Genomic DNA, 21,968 nt, shown 5'->3' with positions numbered 1-21,968 from the left:
TGAACGTCTGAAGCTTCTGCAAGCCACTTCTTGATTCATCTACTCCAGTAGGATATACATGAGGGCTTGGGAACCTATGGCCCTCCAGATGTTGTGGGACTACAACTCCCATCATCCCTGATACTGACTGTGCTTGCTGATGATCATTGGAGTTAAGAGTCTAACCTAGTCTGGAGGGGTGCAGGCTCCCCACCCTTACTGTAGGTTTTTCTGTTAATGGAGATTCCTGGGGTTGAACTGCAGACTTTTAGCATTCCTAGAATTGGGCTTGACCCCTGATTGGTATTGGAGTTCTGCTTTCCTTAAATTGCCTCCTGTCTCACTGAGGACCTTGGTGTCCATTTCTTCCTCAATGTTTCCAGGCACTCAAGGGCTCAAAGAAGCTGAACCTCTCTGTCCACTCGGTGGGGCGGATCCCTGGCGGCTATGTTACTAACCACATCTATACCTGGGTGGACCCCCAGGGGCGGAGTGTCTCTCCACCAACTGGCCTGCCTCAACACCAGAGCAGTTCTCTACACAAGGACAGTGAGAAAAGGAGCCACCTCCAACTTCTGCAAGAAGGGGACGAGAAAAAGGTGGGTGATGAAAACACCAGGGAAGGTGGGCAGTGAGCACTGGAGCCCTTCTGTTTAGTATGCTATATGCCAGGGGTAGCCAACATGGTGCCTGAAGGCACTGGTGGGCCTATGGCACCTGTGAATGGTCTCAGTAAATACCCATTCAAAAATACACAGTGCATAAGAGATGCTGCCCCTGCTCAGCTAATTTTTTGCACTTGCTCAGCCTCTCCTATGTTGAACACACCAATATTTCCTTGGGTGCCAGGACTAGACACCCTTCCTTCCTCCCTTTCATTCTGAACAGAGGAGAGGTGCAAAGAGCTTCTCCCAGGGAGCAAGTGTGGAGGTTGTTGGTGGAGGTCCCTTTCCCCCAGTGATGGGGGCGGTGACAAGGGGGCATGCTCACACTATTTTGTGAGTCTCTCTTAGAAACAGAAGCTATTTTATGACTAGCATCCACATTTTAATTTAATTTAGCATTTGGAGTGGCCTTAACGTTGCCTTCCTATATTCTGCAGGACACATCAAGACAGTACCCCTAATAGGAAAGCAATGAACTGACATCTTCCCTAACCTGGAGCCCTTGACATTTTGGACTACAGATCCTGTCAGTCTTGTCAGTTGGGGCTGATGGGAGTTGTAGTCCAAAACATCAAGAAAGGTGCCAAGTTGGGTAAAACTGAGCTGACCCTTAAGAAAAATGTACTACTTGTGGTTCTGAGGTGTCCATACGTACTTAAATACAAGCATGAATTTCCTCTTTTCCTAGCCTTTGCAAACTTTGCCGTTCCCCTTATCTACCCAGGACCTCTCTCTTGAGCATGGATGTTACAGTTGCCTTGGCTGCATAAGGAAAAAGAGTTCACCATTAATACATTGGACTGTTCCATGGTCAGGCATAGATTTTTCCTGTTTCAATCTGTGGAGAATGACCTCCCTTAAAGCAACAGGATCTACCCCATCTTTGCAACCTCAGCAGCAGTTCTGTCTTTGTACTTTTGGGGCCAAAGTTGTTGCCACCTACCCTATAAAAAGTGGTTTGCACAACCCAGTACAGAAGATAACAACACAATAACATTCAATACAGTAACAATTAACTGCACACTATTAAAAATCCAGTTAATACTTAGTTTAATTAACTAGTTCAACAAAACTGGTGAACTTGATCTAGTGATATCAGCTTTTCTAAACCTGACAGCCATTTACACCTCCAGCACTCTACTGCCACCCCCTTGCCTCTTAACACTCCCTTAGGTATTCCCACTGCATTCCCACCCCCCAGGTATGCAAGTGCCCACTATGGGAACCTTTGATCTAAATGCCAAATCACATCTGCAACTCAGCAGGTAAAATATGTTCAAGAATGTTTCCATGGCATATATTCTTGCAGTGTATGGAGCAACAAATTTAAAAAATTACCTTTCCACAACAGGCTAGTTCTAGTGCTATCCTTCTATAGGGTTGCCATATTTCAAAAAATGAATTTGGGGGGGGGGCAAGTTTTTGAGCTTTTTTTTTTTACTTTTGCCCAAAGTTGTTTAGTTGTGTGTGTGTTTGTTTGTTGTTTGCAATATCTCAAAAAATAATAATACAATTTTTTGAGCTATTTTTAAGGAAATTTGCCAAAATCTAGGCTTCCAACATGGATTGTCATACATCCAGCTTTTCCTGGACATTTAAGAGATTTCTGCCCAGACACTGTTTTCAAATGCCGTATTCTGGGTGTGTCTGGGAAATTCCAGACGTATGGCAACACTATACTCAAGCAACAAAAGAGAAGGGACCACACCAACAGAACAGGTCGATGGGAAAGCTTTGCCAGAAGCAAATCCATTTAGGTGCAATTCATAAATTATTCCTCACATGTTGTAGGTATATTTCTTAGTGGAAATTATTCAGTATTGAAATAGATGCAAAATTTGTGCCTTCTTTCATAACAATCAGTCACAGGAACATAGGAAGCTGTCTTATACCAAATCAGACCAATGATCCCTCTAGCTCCATATTGTCTACACTGACTGGCAGTGCTCTCCATTTTTCAGACCTAGGACCATCTGCATGCAAAGCAGGCACTCTCCCACTGAGCTATGGCTCTTTCCCACTGAGGTAGGAACATATGAAGCTACCCTACTTGGAGTCAGACCATTTGGTCCACCTAGCTCAGTATAGTCTACACTGACTGTCAGTGGCTCTCCAGGGTTTCAGGCAGGTGGTCTTTCCCAGTCCTACCTGAAGATGCCAGGGATTGAACCTGGGATCTTCTGCATGCAAGGAAAGTGTTCTACCACTGAGATGCACCACTTTCCCAACTGGAAACTTAGGAAAGTGCCAAGTCAAACCACTGATGCAACTAGATCAGTACTGTTTGCACCAGGGATGGAGAAACTATTTCTCCCCATGGATCAGTTCTGTATGTACCTTCTGGGCCAGTTTTGACACTTAAAGCTCCTGAATGTTTCTTTGAAGCCACATTGATACCTGCCCCACTCCTGACATCTGGTATGTGTGGCTTTTCAAAAATGGCATTTTGAGCCAAATTGTGTATCCTACTGATCTAAATTTGGCCCATAGGCCAGAGGTTCCCCACTCCTGCTCTTTACTGATTGGCAGTGGCTGGTTATGGTTTCAGATTGGGGTCTCTCCCAGCCCTATCTGGAGATGGCACCTGGCACCTTCTGCATGCAAAGCAGATGCTCTAGCCCTGAGCTATGGCGCTTCCCCATACATTAAAGCTTGCAAAAATAATTTCACTTCTATATATCTTTTAAGATCAATATTCAAGAAAGATCAATAGAATTCTGCCATCACCCACACATTTATCTCTTAGTATTTCCAAGTTTGGATAGGAAGGCTCTTGTTATTTGGCACCTGATGTACGAATCCTGTTGCAAAGATGGATTGAATTTCAATGGGACTCTGATGAACATTTAATCATCCCCTTTCACATTTGAGACAATCCAAGATTATTTCTCACACATCACGTTAGAGTCATGAGTGAGCTCTTTTCGATTCATTTGCTTTAGATGGCTTGGTAAATACTAAGTAAAGGTTTTACAAATGCCAGTAATATTTCCTTTCGCTGTATTCTTGTTTTATGCCCCTGCAGAAGCCATCAAGCTTTCTGATTCCTGCCTGGAGAATAGAATTCTTTGACTGAATCACAGACTTAAAAGCAGAGTCTTAGAGTTGAATGACATATTCAGGAAGGTTATGTTTCTGTGGTATAGCCCTCAGAGGACAGGACTGAATATAGAAAGCCATCAGCTCAGCAGAAAGCATAGGATGGAAATATTCATATGCCATCTTTTCACAGCAAGGATCTGAGTCAACTTGAAATGCCACACCACCCTCATCTGCTTGCTAAAGTGGTATAGTCCAAGGAAGACTGTACTATGTGGTACATCTGTTGGATGTTAGAATGTTGCAGGGATACTGCCTGCTCCCTTAGCAGTTCAGCTATCCACCATCTATTATCTGGGGGAAATGGTTTTTAACAGCACTCAGGACCTGCTTGTTGGCTTCCCATTGCTTCCCATCTCATTGACCACTATGAGAACAGGATGGTGCACTAGATGTGCCTTTCTCCTGACTCTTATGTTCTTAAGCTTTGGAAGAGACTGGTTTCACTCCACTTTTCTTGGAGAAGGGGCAGCTGTAAAACAGGACTGGCCTGTGTTGTGCTGAGGCCGCCAACTTGGGTGGCTTAAAAGAGGATTGGATAAATTCATGGAGATTAAAGCTAACATCAGTTACTAGCCATGACTAGCTATGCTCTGCCTCCATAGTCAGAGGCAGTAATGTTTCTGAATGAAACCACACAGTCCAGCTGCAAAGCAGACTGACTTCAGTGTCTCATTTTACCCCACTTAGCAAAGGAAGCAAACAACAGACTGGAAAGTAAGCTTAAAATATAGTTTACTTACTCAGTTGTCTTGTATTGGTTCTTAGCTATAGCAGCAGTAAAAGCTATGCAGGTAAAATACTTATATTTACAATTTTTTAAAAAACCAATTAGATTTTCTATGTCTATGTCTATGTAAACTTACTAACCAGCAAGAATATGCATTGTTGGATTCAGTCCCCCACAAAATTTGCATTTGTTGCTCCATCTACTCTTGCCCACTACTTGCAAGTACTGCCCTCCAGGAAGGTTGCCAAGATTTGAAGCATGGAACCTAGCAAAGTATGCAGAACACAAATTAGGTTGGCAACTTTTTAAAGAATCAATATTTTATTTTTTTCTTCTTTTAAATCAAGCATTTCATCAGCATTCAGTGCAGAGATGGCAAGAAGTTCTTAGTGAAGGCTGCTCGGCAAGATGTTAAAACAGAAGTGGTTCACTTCTGTCAAGTGACAAGCAAAATATTTTTATTTTGTGTGTGTGGCTGTGATCAAAAGGCGGGAGTGTGACTCAGCAAGAGAATTAGGATATGTTTGTAGCAAAACAAAAAATGCGGAAGATTTTTGCCAGCTTCCCCCCATTGCCCTTCAGGGGACAAGCACAACACCCCAGCTGTCATGTTCATCAGAATGATCCCAAGGAGTTCTAAGAAAATCTTGTTTCTTCTTTGCATGTAGTGTCCTGTTCCCTCTCCTCTGGAGATGGGATAAACATTCAATTCAGCCCACATTTAAAGGCAACTCTACCTTAATGCACACTTCTGAAGCAATACAGTGGTACCTCAGGTTACATATGCTTCAGGTTACAGACTCCGCTAACCCAGAAATAGTGCTTCAGGTTAAGAACTTTGCTTCAGGATGAGAACAGAAATCGTGCTCCGGCGGCACGGCAGCAGCAGGAGGCCTCATTAGCTAAAGTGGTGCTTCAGGTTAAGAACAGTTTCAGGTTAAGAACGGACCTCTAGAACAAATTAAGTACTTAACCCGAGGTACCACTGTACTGAGAACCAAAATGCAGCCATCCTTTGAAAGTCATGCTACTCTGAATTATGCCATGCAGTTCTCCAGTGGAGTAATGTGTACTGTGGTAAAGTGTGCATTAAAATTCAGAAGTACAGTGGTACCTTGGTTTATGAACTTAATTCATTCCGGAAGTCCGTTCTTAAACCAAAGTGTTCTTAAACCAAGGCGTGCTTTCCCGTAGCAGCGGGGGACTCAATTTACAAATGGATCTCACTCAACAGGAAGCAGAACATGTTCTGCTTTCAAGGCAAAGTTCACAAACCAAAACACCTACTTCCGGGTTTGCAGTGTTCTTAATCTAAGTTGTTCATAAACTAAGCTGTTCTTAAACCAAGGTACCACTGTACATGAAAATAGCACACCAAAATAAATGCATTATATAAAAGGAAATGTCTGTGTCTGAAACAAAAGTTGTGTGCAAATGTGTATATTAGGAGAAGCCCACATTAAAATACTGATGAATGTTCATGAGCTTAAAATCATCATCATCATCATCATCACCACCACCACCACAAACAATGTTTCATTATTTTTAATGATTTTTAGTACATTTTTGATAATGTCTTCTTCATATCTTGTAACAGTTCCTTATCTAGTGCTGAAATTTCGTTTTCAAATCCATCCTTTTTTATCTTTTTCAAAAATTGCATTTATTTGATGGTATTGTAGCCAGGTAATTCCTAGCCTTTTAAGTTCTTCATATTTTTTCCCCAATTTAATTGATCATTTTGTTCTTCTAATAAATCTTTATACACTGTCCAATTATTATCCATATTTTTCTTGTGGATGGAAATTACCTTCACTGGTGAAAGCCACCATGGAGTTTGGGGCTCTAAAAGTGTTTTGTATCTTTCCCAAACCTTTTATAGGGCCTTCCTTACTATGTGATTAAGAAACCCTCTGTGGTTTTTCACTTTATTATGTTCCAAATAGCTGTGTCATCCAAAGATGTTATCTCACCCCTCCATGGCTAATATTTTAGTGTTTTTTAATGTTTTCCATTCTTTGAGCCAAATGACGCTTGTTGCTTCATAATATAGTTTAAGATCTGGGACCGCAAAACCACCTCTGTCTCTAATTTCTGTTAATAATTTAAATTTTATTCTTGGTTTTTTACCTCTCCAGATGAATTTAGCCAGGTCTTTGTGCCTCAGTTTTCCTTAAATTATCTCTTACTTGCCTCTGACTTTCATTAATCACAGCTATTCTGCCCCATTCCTTTCTTCTCTCCATCCTCTTCCTTCCCTTCCTCCTCTTCCCTTCCTCATGTGTTGGAGGTTACAGGTCCAGAATGCAAGTTAAGAGGTGAGAGGAGACCAACAAAATGCAAAACGTCCCAGCAGGGTTGAAGGCAGAGATGTAGATTGATTTAAATAGGTTGATGTACCACCCTGGAGTGGGGCCTCAGGAAAGATTGCACAAGTCATATAAGCAATTGTCTATTTAAAAATGTTTCTAACCGGCTGGCCTTAATATGAGGCAGAGTGAGGCAGTCACCTCCGGCAAGTCATTTGGGGCATCATGAAAGGGCAGCCAACTGTTTAATTTATTATAATTGTATTTCTTTACAGCCAAGGGAGAGGTGCCTGTGGGATATTCTGCCGCTCATACCAAAATATGTGCCTGGACAAAACACTGCAGTGTGCAGTGCTCCTGTTCAGCATTCAAACCAGGCAGCACATGCCCTTTCCCAGAATGCTCCATTGATTTTGCCTTCTCCAGTTTTCTGCCCTTGTGCCCCATTCAACCAGTCAGCAGTCCGTAACTACTAAACATTCTACATGGTCTGGGGTTTTTTTTGGGGGGGGGGGAGTTTCCCCCTACAGAGTCTTTGTATTTCTGCAGATCTTGGGATTTCCCCACATCAGCTAATAATGCTCATTCTCTTGGCAAGGATGGAGCTGAATTTGGATTCCTAACGATCCCCACTTGGAGAATGAGTTTGCTATCATAGTATTAGTATTATTAGTATTAGCATTAATAGTTTTACTTCTATACTGCTTTATATCTTTAAGAAAAAAACTCAAAGCAATTTACAACCTACATTAAAGCATCAAATAAAACATCCAGAATAAAGCATTACTGAAGAAAGTCAAATATAAAGTATGCATTCAAAGCAACAGAACAAAAAACTAAAATATTAACTTGAAGATTTCAAAATGGAACCTTACAAAGAACTACAATTTGCACATTAAATGCAGAAAAGTTAACAAATATACATATATATATATTAAAATTTCAAAAGAAAGCAATACTAAAGGAAGTCAAATATAAAATGCACATTTAAAACAGCACAATTAAGAAGAGACTAAAATATAATAATGAGTACAGAATATAGCTGCTGCTTCTGTTGCCAGTCCTGCTGGTGATGGTTCAAGGTGGGCAGTACCTGTGGAAGCTCAGATTGGATGGCGTGGGTCTGCAGTAAGAGACAGACAATATGGTACATACAGGATAGGAGGGTTTGGGATTCTGAGTGATCACCTCCTCCCATATGAACAAGTCCATGAATTAGAATCATCAGATGACGTCTTGTTGTGGGTGCCCTCACCTGTCACAGCTTAGGTAGCTGGCTGCCATGGACATCTCCTTCTCTGTTGTGGTCCCTCAGTTATGGAACATCTTCCCTACACATGTCCAACTGATTCCTTCTTTGACCTTTTAATACATCCATTGAAAACAGAATCTGCCCTCCCCCACCTGAAGCATTTGGATGATCTTAATAATTATTGGAAGGTCAGTGGTTCGAGTCCGCTCGATGGTGGTGAACTCCCGTTGCTCTGTCCCAGCTTCTGCCAACCTAGCAGTTTGGAAACATACCAGTGCAAGTAGATAAATAGGTACCGCTCCGGCGGGAAGGTAAACAGCATTTCCATGTGCGCTGTGGTTTCCGTCATGGTTGTTCCATTGCACCAGAAGTGGTTTAGTCATGCTGGCCACATGATCTGGAAAGTTGCTGTGGACAAAGACTAGCTCCCTTGGCCTGAAAACAAGATGAGCACCACACCCCATAGTCACCTTTGACTGGATTTAACCATCCAGGGGTCCTTTACCTTTACCATATATATGTATACATATAAAATGAAATCTAAGATAAAAGAAATTCCTCAGTGTAACTATGTTCTGAGCTACATGATGGTTGTGTGGCCAGTTTTCAGCCTTGCTCTGGCCTGAGACTTGCTGAGTGTCTTTTGTGGGCAATCAGTGAGAAAACTGCAGACTTACCCTTGACATGTACCCCTGGATAAGAAACAAATAGACAAATAGGTCCATGGGCTTTTGTGCTAGGCACTTACATACTTGACTTGAATGTCACAATCCACTGATCTCTCTTCTCCCCTCCTTAAGCATGGAAGAGACAAGCGTTCATTTGCTCTTGCAGACTTGCTCTTTTTCCCAAGCCACTTGGATTGGGGAGAACTGGCCATTTCCTCCATTTGCAGCCTAGACCTGTCAGTCAAAAAGAAGGTCTCTCTCCTTGCTCTTGATCCAAATGTGTAAGCTAAAGATGCAAGTTTTTGGCTTTGCAAGGTTGTTCCTTTTTCACCTCCCCCACAATAATGCTCAGAGTCATTGTTTCACTTTTCACTCACACATGTCTGCAGCTTCTTTTTAAATGTCTGGATTGCCAAATTTCGCAAAGCTTTTAAACTGGTGCCCACCTTGTTAGAGAGCCTACCTTGCCTTGTAAAAGTCTAAAATCCCTCCAAGGCACCCTGCCTCAGTTGGTTATTCAGGATTCTTAGGAGTTCTTTTGCACACTTCTGGTGTATGCATGCTCAGAGCTGACTACATCAGTGGTACAGTTCAAGGTCAGAGTGAGAGGAATGTTCCTAACAGTTCCCTCCATTCTTTCTCTCTGTGGCATCAGTTGCCTAGTTTCTCAGCATTGTTCAGGTGATCAGATCAGATCTTACTAATGTAGGAAGCTGTCATATACCAACTCAGACTATTCATCCACCTACTTCAGTATTGTCTATACTAACTGGCAGTGACTCTCCAGGGTTTCAGGCAGCGGGCATTCCCAGCCATACCTGGAGATGTTGGGGATTGAACCTGGAACCTTCTGCATGTAAAGCCGTTTCCCAAAGCTGATGCTGCTTGGCAGCGTTGACATCAGGTGGATGAAGGTAGATCATCCAATGGTGAGCTGGAAGCACAAAGGAATCATGGGATGTATTCTTCTTTCTTCTTTGGCGATCACTCATAGCTAAGTAAGACTGTCTTCCATGAACATGGTCTTAACAGTGAATCCGTAAGTGACTGTGGAGGCCAATTCTGGATCCACACATCTTTCCACAGTGGAGTCTAGCCCGTCCTCCTTTTGGTGATGAGCAGAGTGGATCCTAAGTAGGGCTGCTCAGTCATGGATACAGTTGCCGAGCTGCTCAACTGCCTCATTCCTTGAGTCAGAGCAACTGAATCTGTATCCACCACCCATGTGCTGGTTCATGACTAGGGGATTCCAGATTTTCATGGTCCTGCCCCTGTTACCATTTGCCGATCGCCATGGGATTTTTCTGGTTTTGGTTTTGGGATGGGTTTTTAGAAGATGCCTGTGTGTTAATTTTTTTTATGTGTGTAGATCAGTGCACACTGACCAACGCTCAGTCTTCGCAGTAAGGCTCTATTCTGATGGCGTGAGTACCACAACGACCTGTAGATTCATATCTGCTGCAGCCTTCATCCACCTTCACAGCCATTGTAACATACCGCTTGTTATCATCTGCCTGCTCTGCCACTGAGGACTCCTTGGATCATTTTTTTGTCTAGCTCCTCCTCGTTGAACTTCTGTCTTGGGTGACCCTGCTGGGAATGTGAGACTCCCGATGGCTTCACTCACAAGGGTCATAGGAACATGCAAGCCTACTCACCATGACAAGGTGATGATCCAGCGAATGAGAGTGGATGTATTATCATCCACACCTGCACCCCATCACCAATCACTATCTAGTTCTGCTAGGCACATACAATTCTTTAACTTCTATGCTACAGGGGCTTGAATCTGGAGTATGTGGTTCAGGTGCTAGCTACCTGGCCCACTACATCAACACAGCTGTTAATCAGGTAAAGAACTGCAGGAATATGAAGCTAGTGATAATATTGTATCTGTATGGTAATCTTCCTGACCTTGGGTTCCATGTGTTCTCAGAAGACAGCAATGCTCCTGAATACCATTTGCAGGAAAGTGCAGGAAAAGGGAGTGTATTTGTGCTTGGGTTCTGCTTGTGGGCTTCCCATGGGCATCTCGTTCAGAACAGGAAGCTGATCCAGCAAGTCTCTTTTGTCCAGGGCCAGCCCACCCATGAGGCAAAGTGAGGTGACTTCCTCAGACACAGCAGATCTCAGTGTGGATCTTTATTCCCCACTTATTCCTGGTGCATAGCTTTACTCACCCCTTCCCTGGTGAGGAGGGAGGAACAATTTTGTGTTTTGCCTCAGGTGCCAAAATGTCTTGGGCTAACCCTGCTTCTGATGTTCTTAAATCCAATCCTTTGCCACTGCTGGCCATAAATTCCAGTCCTCTGAAATCAGCTGTACTCCCTGATTGTCAGTTGCTCATCACTGAAGGAGACAACTATCCCATGGGCTAGGGGTGCAGAATCATTCTCAGCCCAAGGCCTCCATGCCCTTCTTGACAATCTTCTGAGGGACACATAAGGACGGTGTGCAGGGCCAGAGCCAAAAGTGGGCAAAGCAATGGATGTCCATAAGCACATTGCAAGAACCCTGATGGATCAAGCTGATGGCTCATCTACTTCAGCATCCTGTTTTCACAATGTACGAACAGATGTCTGTGGAAAGCACATAAGCAGAATACACATTTAACCTTTGTACAGTAGGCTAGTTTCTACACACACACACACACACACACACACACACACACACATTTCTGTAACCACCCTCCAGCCAAGCAAGAGGCACCAGGGAAGGCCCAAAGCAAAGCCAGTGGGGAATGTGGTCTGGGAAAGGACTTGTAGCCAGGAGAGAGTTGTGAGGGCCAGACAGAGAGATCTGTCAGGTCATCTCTGGGCCCCAGGCCTGAGGCTCTCCAGCCCTACCCTACACTTCTGCACTACCAGGCTAAATATGCATGCACTTTCCTGAATGCTACTGATGTGTACTCTGTTGTGCTATCAGGGCAGGACTTTGGTAGCAGAAGCCCAGGGCCTTATTCTGCAGAATGAGGAGAAGGGGAGGGCAAACATGCCACATTTTGAAGTAAGTGAAGGGACATACCTTGCCATCTAAATAAGAGAACCCCTCTTAAGCCCATAATCTAAAAGTGTCTAACTCAGTGCTGTACTTGCTGGTAGAATAAGTGGGATGTATTGCTTAGAGCAAGAAGGTCCAGGTGTGAGTGTCCACTGCTAGATTCCCTGTATATTTGCCTTTTGTTTGCCTGCCCATTTGCTGTCAACCACAGGTACATAATTCTAGAGACAATGCTTGCACTACAAGGAGATTTGGGTTCAGATCTGCTCTTACCAGGCTTCCCATGGTCATGCCAGTTGTCAACTGCTACAGGTGCATACTAGTGGAGCCTCTGTCATGAAGTAGCTGGAGTGGTACTGGGCAAACCATGAAGTTCCTTGGGTTACCCTAGGCCACCCTCTCTCTCTCTCTCTCTCTCTCTCAGCCTAACATACCCAAATGCATTGATGTGAGGATGAAATACAGTGAAGAGAACCATGGTAGGGGGAAATAAGGATCAGGTCCACTGGTGTACACCAGCTTGAACTGTTTGGGAAAAGGGCAAGATTAATGCAATAATGCCCACTGCCCATGGTTCCAAGCTCCTGATAATTCGTTACATGTGATGACAGCTCCATGGAATCTGTATCCCTCCTGTCTATTCTTTTAAGCCACTAACACAACCAAATAAGCATTAAATCCTTTTCCTTGAATGTTATCGTTGCATACAGTTCCATGAATATCATAGGAGTAGCATTTTCAAAAACAAATGATTACCTCTTTTATCAAACATACCCATGTCTTTACTTCTGCTCTATTACATACTGGCTGCTAAACTCTCTAATTAATATGGGATTAATGCACTCCTGTCTCCAACTTTGCAATAAAGAGGTGTCTGCCTCTGCGATCACAAGCCTCCTGGAAAGACTTCATAATTCTTCCATCTATTTTTACCAAGATAATTGCTCCCAAGTCTAAAGAGAAATAAATTCACTCCTTTAGTTATCTGATTCCTCAGAGAGCTCACAGCCTACAGCAGCGTTTTGTCAATAAGGCATATGCTGTGCAGTATTATTTAAGGGGGGGGGGACGTTTCTGTATGCTGAAGCCGTACTTCGCCTGAATTCTAATAGAAATCAGATCTGCTTGGGGTTTTCTCCTGAGAGCCTTAGGTATATTAGTTTGACTGAAAATGCAATTAAAAGCATTTTCCGTTCCAACCAGGACTTACAGTCCCTGCATGCTTGAGGCAGAGCATATTCATATTCATACTGTAAGTAGAGGACTTTGTTGCATTAATCACACTCTAGAGATAACTAAAGTTTAATTCCTTGCTCTCAGAGCTCTGATGCAACCAGGTAAATGTAGGGACGGGATAGGACAGATATAAGAAACAGAACTGATAGAAGAAAGAAGGAATTTCTTCATGCATCACTAGTTAACACAGGAGGCCATGATGGCCACCAACTCTGAAAGCTTTATTGAGGATTGTACACATTTATGGAGGACAAGGCTACTAGCCATGATGACTATGCTCTGAATACTAGTTACTGGAAACCTCAGGAGGGGAGAGTGCTGTTGTGCTCAAGTCCTGCTTGCTGGTTTGCCACAGGCATCTGGGTAGCCAGTTTGAGAACAGGGTGCTGGACTAGATGGGCCATTGGCCTGATCCAGCAGACTCCTCTTCTGTTTTTACATTACAAAAAGGAGGTGCACACAACAGAAGTTTATGAACCATCTAGCCCAGAGATGGAAGGAAGGAGAACTACCAACAAAAGAAGAATGGCAGACTAAACTGATGGAGTATGCAGGGGTGGTGAAACTGACGGGGAAGATAAGAAACCAGGAAGAACAAGTATTCTTAAAAGACTAGAGTAAATTTTTAATTTACTTAAAAGACCATTGTAAACAGTTAAAATCATAGGCAGGGATATAATGACACTTGTAATGTGGAATTAAGTATGGTAACTACAAATATTTAACATATGGATAAAGGGAAAAGATGCAGAAAATTTTATCTTGAATATGGAACCCATGGAGGGAGGGAAGGAGGTCCGAAGGTTCAGTAGAATCTTTTATTTTAATATTTGAAATAGATAAAGTTAAAATGTATAAAAAATTTTAAAACCAATAAAAAAATGTTTTATATATATATATAAAGTTTATGAACCATCTGGAGAGAGGGAAAGGAACAATCATTAGTCTTCCTTCCAAAGCACAAGGATCCATATCACATATAACATAGCAAAACACCCTAATTACATCCGAAAGGGCCCTGCTGGATCAGGCCAAAGGTCTATCTTGTCCTGCATCCTCTTTCCCACAGCGGCCAAACAGATGCCTTCAGCAAACCCAAAGGCAGGATGTGAAAGCAACCATCTTTCTTCATTGCTAAAGTCGTGAGAAGATCCTGGCTCCCAGATAAGGCCAAGGGCTCATGTAATCCAGCACCCTGTTCTCATAGTAGCCAACCAGATGCCTATGGAAAATCTGTAGGGAGGCTGGTCATTCATATAAGGAAGAGGAGATACTTCCTGTATAATTAATCTCTTTCTCTTTCTCTGCTCAGCTGCCTTCCTCTTCCTGTTGGATCAGTTTTGCCCAGTGACAGCCAGTGACATTCAGACGTCCAGCACTTTGATTCCCATTGTCCTTTCCGCTTTGCCTTGCAGCTTCAGGATCCTTTAATGCTGCCAACCTTTGTTGCTTATTCCATCAGGGGCTGTTGAGGGTCACCTGTGTGGTTCTTTCCGCTGTCTCAGTTTTCTACGTGCAAGGCAGTACGGGTAGGAGGCGAAGAATTGGTCAGTTTGTGGCCCACATCAAATTGTGGACCTTTATTAAGGGGCTGGAGGGAGAAGGTTTCAAGAGTTACAGAACAAGAAGGGCTAGAGAACCTAAAACGGAGTAAATCCAATAAGCAGTGATTTACCTGGTTCTCATTTAGGGATGGGCAAATCTGTCAATTTTCATTTCTCTTTCTTTCAAACTTTAAGGCACCAAAAAGATTGCCATAAAGATGCCTGCCTGATATCCATAGGCAGGGAGCACCAAAGCATGGGTGGTGCCGCACTAAAAGATTGATGTGGAATGAGTATCATGTGGCACTTACAACAGTGCAAGTTCCAAAGCTCAAAGTGGCTGGGTGGCCATATATGAAACAAGGAATCATGGGACTGCAAAGCAGGGTATTAGGCTGGTATTCAACTAAGCTGCACTCGGAGTAGACTTATATAAATTAATGGACCTCACTTACTCATGTACATTAATATCAGCTGATAGGCTTTGAATAAAATTTAGTAGAATCCACTCTTAAGTATTTAAATAACATTGGGTTGCATCCAGTGCTTTTTTCCCTTTTTAAAAAATAAAAATGTTTAGGGGTACTCTCATTTTGACTCAAGAAAATCACCATTTTATAGTTCAAATCGGGAAAAATAAATACAGTAAATGAACAAAAGTACAAAGATTCACAAAATGTTTAGGGGTATGCTTATCCCTGCGTCCCCCCAGAAAAAAGCACTGGTTGCATCCAACTAAGTCCTATTCAAAGTTGAGCTACTGAAATTAATGAACCTAAGTTAGTCATGCCCATCAATTTCAATGGGTCTACTCTGAGTAGGACTAAAATTGGATAGAATCCTAACCCCATGTACTTAACAGTAAGCCCCATCAAATTCAGTTTGACATCTGAATAGACATGGTGTTCTGTTAGTTCTGAGTCCCCACCTTCGCAACCCTGTAGTCACAGCCATCTCTTATTCTTGTTTGCCCAAACAAGATATTATACAAAATCCTGGGTACTGAATAAAATAGAGAGCTGCGTCCAGGTCACATGCATATCAACAACTATGGGTTGTAGCCAATTAAGTTCTACTCAGAGTAGACCAACTGAAATGATTGGACTTAAGCTTGTCATCTTTATTAAATCCAATGTATCTGCTCAGAGTAGTTGTTGGACACAACCTTCTGTGTGTCCCTATAGAGCTCCAAAACTCATCATTATTTCCTTGGCACAGGTGAATCTGGTCCTGAATGAAGGGCGATCACTTGGCCTCATGATCCGAGGAGGAGCCGAATATGCTCTTGGGATTTACATCACAGGTGTGGACAAGGGCTCTGAAGCAGAAAGCACTGGCTTGAAGGTGAGTGCAGCTGGTTAAAAGTGCATATCTCATAGTGCAAGAATGGGAAACCAAACCACTGGCCCTGAGCTAATGGCCCACAACTCTGAAGAGTCAGTGCCAGTGCAGTCAATACTGAACTAGATAGACAAAATGTCTTCTATCAGGGCAGCTTCATGTATTCCCTTCATGACATCATGACATTTATTTGACATCTATAAACCAAAGGAGTATTTCCCTCCCCCACTTCTTTAAGTAGCAAACTCTTCTCTTGAAATACTGGGCAGCAAAACAGTTCTTAGATTCCAGGAACTATTATTATTTTAGTAGACAGAAAGATTCTGCAACACTTTTGCAGTGGGAAATCAGTCTGAGACCCACTGATCAGTTCAAGTCAATTCAGGATGTTGGACTTAACCTTTAGGTAAAAAAAACAGGGAGTGGATAGTGCTGTGGTCTAAGCCACTGAGCCTCTTGTGCTTGCTGATCGGAAGGTTGGCAGTTCAAGTCAGTGCAACAGGGTGAGCTCCCATTGCTCTGTCCCAGCTCCTACCAACCTAGCAGTTCAAAAGCTTAAAGCACAAGTACATAAATAGGTTCCGCTGCGGCGGGAAAGTAAACGGCATTTCCATGCACTCTGGTACTCATCACAGTGTCCCATTATGCCAGAATCAGTTTAGTCATGCTGGGCACATGACCTGGAAAGCTGTCTGTGGACAAACACTGGCTCCCTCGGCATGAAAGTGGAGATGAAAGCCACAATCCATAGTCAAGTTAGATTGGACTTAACTGTCCAGGGGTCCTTTACCTTACATTTTACCTTTACCTTAACCTTTAAAGTCCTCAAAGGCTTGGGAGCTTTGTACGTCCTTTGGTGCATTCCTCTCCACATGCTCCAGTTATCATCTAGGTCCTTGCTTCAAATCCTTCAACCTAGGGAGGTGAGGCTGCTGTCAATTGGCATACAACCTTTTGTCTCGTGGACCATCACACCCCATCAGTGTATTGCTTCTTGTGGCCAGTGAAGACTTGGCTCTATAAAAAGGCCTTTAGTTGGCTCAGTGTTATAGTACTTTTGAGCTGCTGGGATTTGTTAAACAGGTAGGATATTGTTAAATGTATCTGAATGCACTGGGAGAGTTAAAGAACTGTGTTTGCTTTCTTTTCTTTCTATTACTGTTTGCTAGTCTTATGGAGTCTCTTTCAAGAAATAGGAGCAATATATATATATATATGCGCGCACACACACACACAAACAAACACACACACACACACACACACACACACACACACTATAAATCAACCAGTAAAGCATAAATCAAGCCCAACAGTCCTGCTGCAGGGATTGGCTGCTGCATATTCATAAGCAGCTGGCAGGTGTGTTTTGCAGTGGCATGGAAACAAACCAAGCCTCCTGCGCTAATCCGTTTGGCAAGGTATCATGCATAAACATTGATGGCCACATCAGTGCATTTTAAATATGTTTTTGTGTACATTTTTGTAGTTTAGCATCGGGGCGTTGTGTGAATATGTTTTCTTTATCATGGGTAGCATTTTGCAAGAAACACTGCATTGTCCACTTGGCCACAGTTTTTGATTGTTTCAGAGTCCATCAGTGTCTTTTCCCTCTGTTTATATTATTGGCACTGTGGGTTAAACCACAGAGCCTAGGGCTTGCCGATCAGAAGGTCGGCGGTTTGAATTCCCGCGAAGGGGTGAGCTCCCGTTGCTCGGTCCCTGCTCCTGCCAACCTAGCAGTTTGAAAGCACATCAAAGTGCAAGTAGATAAATAGGTACCACTCTGGCGGGAAGGTAAACAGCATTTCCGTGCACTGCTCTGGTTCGCCAGAAGCGGCTTAGTCATGCTGGCCACATGACCTGGAAGCTGTACGCCGGCTCCCTTGGCCTATAGAGCGAGATGAGTGCCACAACCCCAGAGTTGGTCACAACTGGACCTAACGGTCAGGGGTCCCTTTACCTTTACCTTTACAAAAAATGAAATCTTGGGTGTCTTCCCACGCAGCTTCTCTCCGTGCAGTGTTTAACTCATGTGCATGTGAGCATATGCCTATTTATAAAGCACTGCACAAAATGACTTTGATGCTGTCGTAGGTACATAGGCATGAGGTAGGCATGCAGTCGTATCAAGATTCTTTCTGTGCAGTGCTTTACCCATGTGCATGAGAGCATGTGCCCATTAATAGCACATCATGCAAAAAGGACCCTGATTCTATCATAGGTAAAATCACATCATTTCTTTAGTTTTTATGTGTGTGTGTGTGTGTGTGTGTTTTGCAATGTTTTATCAATGCACACCTATTCTGACTAAGGGATGGGACAAAAGATAAACTGAAGGAGAAGAAGGAAGGAAGGAAGGAAGGAAGGAAGGAAGGAAGGAAGGAAGGAAGGAAGGAAAGAAAGAAAGAAAGGAAGGAAGGAAGGAAGGAAGGAAGGAAGAAAAATTCATTCTTCTAGTTAAATGGGAATTCAGAAGCAAACCCAAAAAAGGAGGCTATCTTATACTGAGTCAGACCATCTGACTCAGTATTGTCTACACTGACTGGCAGCAGCTCTTGGGTGTTAAGGGGGGTGTTAAGAAAGGGAGTCTTTCACAACACTACCTGGAAATGTCAGGAATTGAATTTAGGATCATCTGTATGTAAAGCAGATTCTGTACCACTGACCTCCAAATTCAGACAAGTCATGGAATACTATCCATGTACAGTACTAACATAGGAGGTTGCCTTGTATTAAGTCAGATCATTGATCAGTCTAACTCAGTACTTTCTACAGTTCCTGGCAGTGACTTGCCAGAGTTTTAGACATGGCTTTTTCTCCCAGTAGTCTTCCCTGGAGATGTCAGTGATTGAACGTGGAATCTTCTACATGCAAAGTAGATTCTCTACCACTGAGTTATTTCTCTTCCAAGAATAATGGAATGTAATAAGGTGTCCTGTAACAAAACACTACTATGTGAAGTGCTTCTGTTTGGTGGTCCAGCCAGCCATGCTCTTTTCCCAGACCCTCCAAGTGTCCCTATTTTCCAGGGACATCCCTACTTTAGAGAAGCTGTCCCGGTTTCTGATTTGATCCCGGAAAGTCCCACTTTTCCTTAGGATTCCCTATTTTCCCTATTTTCATTGGAGAAATGTTGGAGGGTATAGAGTTATCTAACCCCTGAGCCGTCTAAAGGCAATCCTGTATAGGGAAGGTTTTTTTAAATGTTAAATGTTTATGTTTTTATATATGTTGGAAGATGCCCGGAGTGGGGTAAGATATGCAGGGCATAAATAATAAAATTATCATTATGGAATGGGACATCCCTATTTTTATTGGAGAAATGTTGGAGGGTATGTTTTCTAGGATTCTCTATTCCACTGCTCCTTCAACATGTTTTTTAATCCTTCCCAACTCTCACCCCATCAGCATTCCATAACAACTAAGGATTCTTACTCCTCATTGTGCTGCATTCATTTATAATTGTATTTTTTTAGACACACAGCCACACCACCACATGATCCCAGAATAGGTTACAACATTGCAACATTACCAGGCTCTTCTTCCTTTTCTTCTTCTTCATCATTACTTGTACCACATCCATCTGACTGAGTTGCTCCAGTTTTTGTGCTACTTTTGCAAACCCTCAGGAGTTTCCCTCAAGTCTGTTGATACCATTTTCTTTTGGATGGGTGCAACTGTTTTGGTTATGTATGCAATGGCAACTACCACTTGAGCATCAAAAATAGAAGGAATGGTAATGGGGGCATTTGCTCGCCCATACTTTCTTCCCAATGTTGCATCACTGCAATGCTTCTTCCTTAAATTCAAACAAGCTCACTTTGCAGGGATGAGGGAGAAATTTGATTCAGTTTGAACTTAAAGGTGATTGATATGAGATAATATCACCAAGGCAACTATCTGTAAACAAACAATAAATGTCCATAAAAGGTAGTTTCTTTCCAAAATAGGTTTTATCTTAAACAATTTCAAAAGCAATAATAAAGAGTCCACTTGTGATATACCAGTGGTTCAATGCTCGGAGGTCATTCCGGCAATCAGACATTTCGTCACGAGCTTTGTAGTAAATAGTATGTAAATGACTTAAAGCAGGAGTATGTCTGCTCCCATCTGTATATTTCCATAGGAAGGAAAACCGCTAGGCAAACTGCGGATGAGAGCCTGGTTCCTCTTCCAACCAAAGAGGAATGCAGATAATGAAATTCCCCCATCATGATCTGATTATCTCCATCTGTCTCTCTCCCACAGTGTTAGGAGTGACCCCATTCCTGGCGTACCGGAAACAGGAAGCTGTATCCTGTGCTCCATTTATCATAATTCCAAATTTGATTATTGGGAGAAAAAGTAGGGAACCTAGGTTGAAGTGGGTGGTGAGATATCCTTTTTACCAATGATTTTCTGGCTTTTCCCCCTTGCAACAGCTATCTGACCTCCATACTCCTTCAGCTGCCTGGGAGGAAATTGCTTATTTTCTTCCCAATTCACTCAGATCTCTGTCCCCCCCCCCCTTTGCTTTTTCAAAAAATGCCAAACTATTAGATACAGGCACCATAATGCTCAAGCAAGAGTCATAAAACAATAAGTGCAGGCTTGGTGCAAATACAACCTTCTGTGAACAAGCTATTTTATAACTTCAGCTGACCATAATACGTATCATTATCGCCCCATCTGTCCTTTCATCTCCATTTCCAAAAGGAGGAAATAATTAGAGGCCATCCTCCAAGCCTAATTCCTGTGATATGCTTTTCTTTTTCTTTTCACACTTCCACTTTCTGCCTACAGGATATTTATGATGTGCTGTTTTTGTTTGCTAGGCAAATATTATGGGTTGCTTTGGGCATTGGAGCTGCTTCTTCTGGAATGTCTTCTATGCTGTCCTCCATTGTGATACGTATGGGGTTTTTGCCCATACAGGAATATGTTCCACATTCATTTCCTCTGCTGGAAAACTCCTGCATATCTGGTGTGTTCAAGAGCATGACCTCAGCTGCCACTTCGGGTGGTAACCAGCATTCTTGGCATCCACCACCACTTCACACAAACAAAGACCTAATTTTGTCTGTGATGGTCAACAGCAACATTCTTCTAGTACAATGAGCCATATTCCCTTCTGGGCAACATTCAAGGGGCCACATACTTGTGATGGACAGAGCAATGGATGTGAATTTTACCTTTATACAGTAGATGCGCACACTCACACACCTCTATCCTCCATTCCGGCAAGCAAAAAACATTGTCAGAGTTCAAGAACATGTTCTAGCTAAGCAAATGTGATGCATTTTTTGTATCACACTTTATCCTAGTACCGTAAATCAATTTTTGTATGTACTACATTGCCAGAGAACCGCTTTGCAAGACGTGGAGAGGTGTGGAATTCAAAGGATGGCTGTGTTTAGTTTTGCATAATCTTTTAGGAAGCAAAATTGGGTATGTTCACCTTTAAATGCAAATTGAACTGGTTTTCTGCCCCCCTCCCTATCTCACACTTTCTAGTCAATTTCCCTGTCACTTTCCTTACTGAAAAAGGTCCAGTTTTTCAAAAGTGTGTTCATCACAAAAAAGCATAAGATCACTCTGATCGCTTTAATTGTGCAAATCTAAATTTGCTGGTATGCAACTGAATCCCTCCCACAATGTGACAATCCAGAAGCAACTGCAGACTGAGCTCTTAAAATATCCCCTCCCTCCTGACAGACCTGCATGCCTTTGGGCCTTAGGGAAGTATGATGGAAACAGCTGCACAGAGGTGTTCCCTTTCTGAATGAAAGTGGATCACAGGGTCTGAGCAGATCATTAGAAACCAAGGTGGCACCACACAGGCTGGCTCAATGGTGCATTATTAATCACCACGAGGCATTTTATGACATTGCACACTGGTTAATGTCACTCCAGAGCATGGAGTCATAATCTGGCGCAGATCTGGCACCCAGCAATCCAAATCTAATGAGGATCCCAGGTGTGTGTGTGTGCATGACCAACAAGACTGCATAGCTGCCTTGTTTGTTTTGAACTAAGCTGTGGGAAAATTGCACCAAAAGCACGAGGAGAGCATTTCAGGGGGTTGAGGGAGATGACTCTTGGGGGTACCTGCCAACACTACAATTCTAGGATTCTAAAATCCTGTGCTGATCCTGTGCTGGATCAT

General features: G+C 42.7%; 1 protein-coding gene across 3 annotated transcripts in view; it reads left to right on the top strand.

Moving 5' to 3' along the window:
- The window catches only part of WHRN (whirlin), a 126,244-nt gene that overhangs the window by 40,691 nt on the left and 63,585 nt on the right, over positions 1 to 21,968 (top strand). For all 3 annotated transcript variants that reach the window (XM_081847525.1, XM_081847523.1, XM_081847524.1), the window contains exons 2-3: positions 363 to 578; positions 15,701 to 15,826. In XM_081847525.1, the coding sequence (XP_081703651.1) occupies positions 363 to 578; positions 15,701 to 15,826 (342 nt within the window). The remainder of the gene's footprint in view (positions 1 to 362; positions 579 to 15,700; positions 15,827 to 21,968) is intronic.

This window comes from Podarcis erhardii (genome assembly GCF_964252035.2).
Source record: "Podarcis erhardii genome assembly, chromosome: Z".
Taxonomy (NCBI): domain Eukaryota; kingdom Metazoa; phylum Chordata; class Lepidosauria; order Squamata; family Lacertidae; genus Podarcis; species Podarcis erhardii.
Note: the sequence above shows the minus strand (reverse complement) of the source record. Positions and strands in the feature narration are given on the sequence as shown.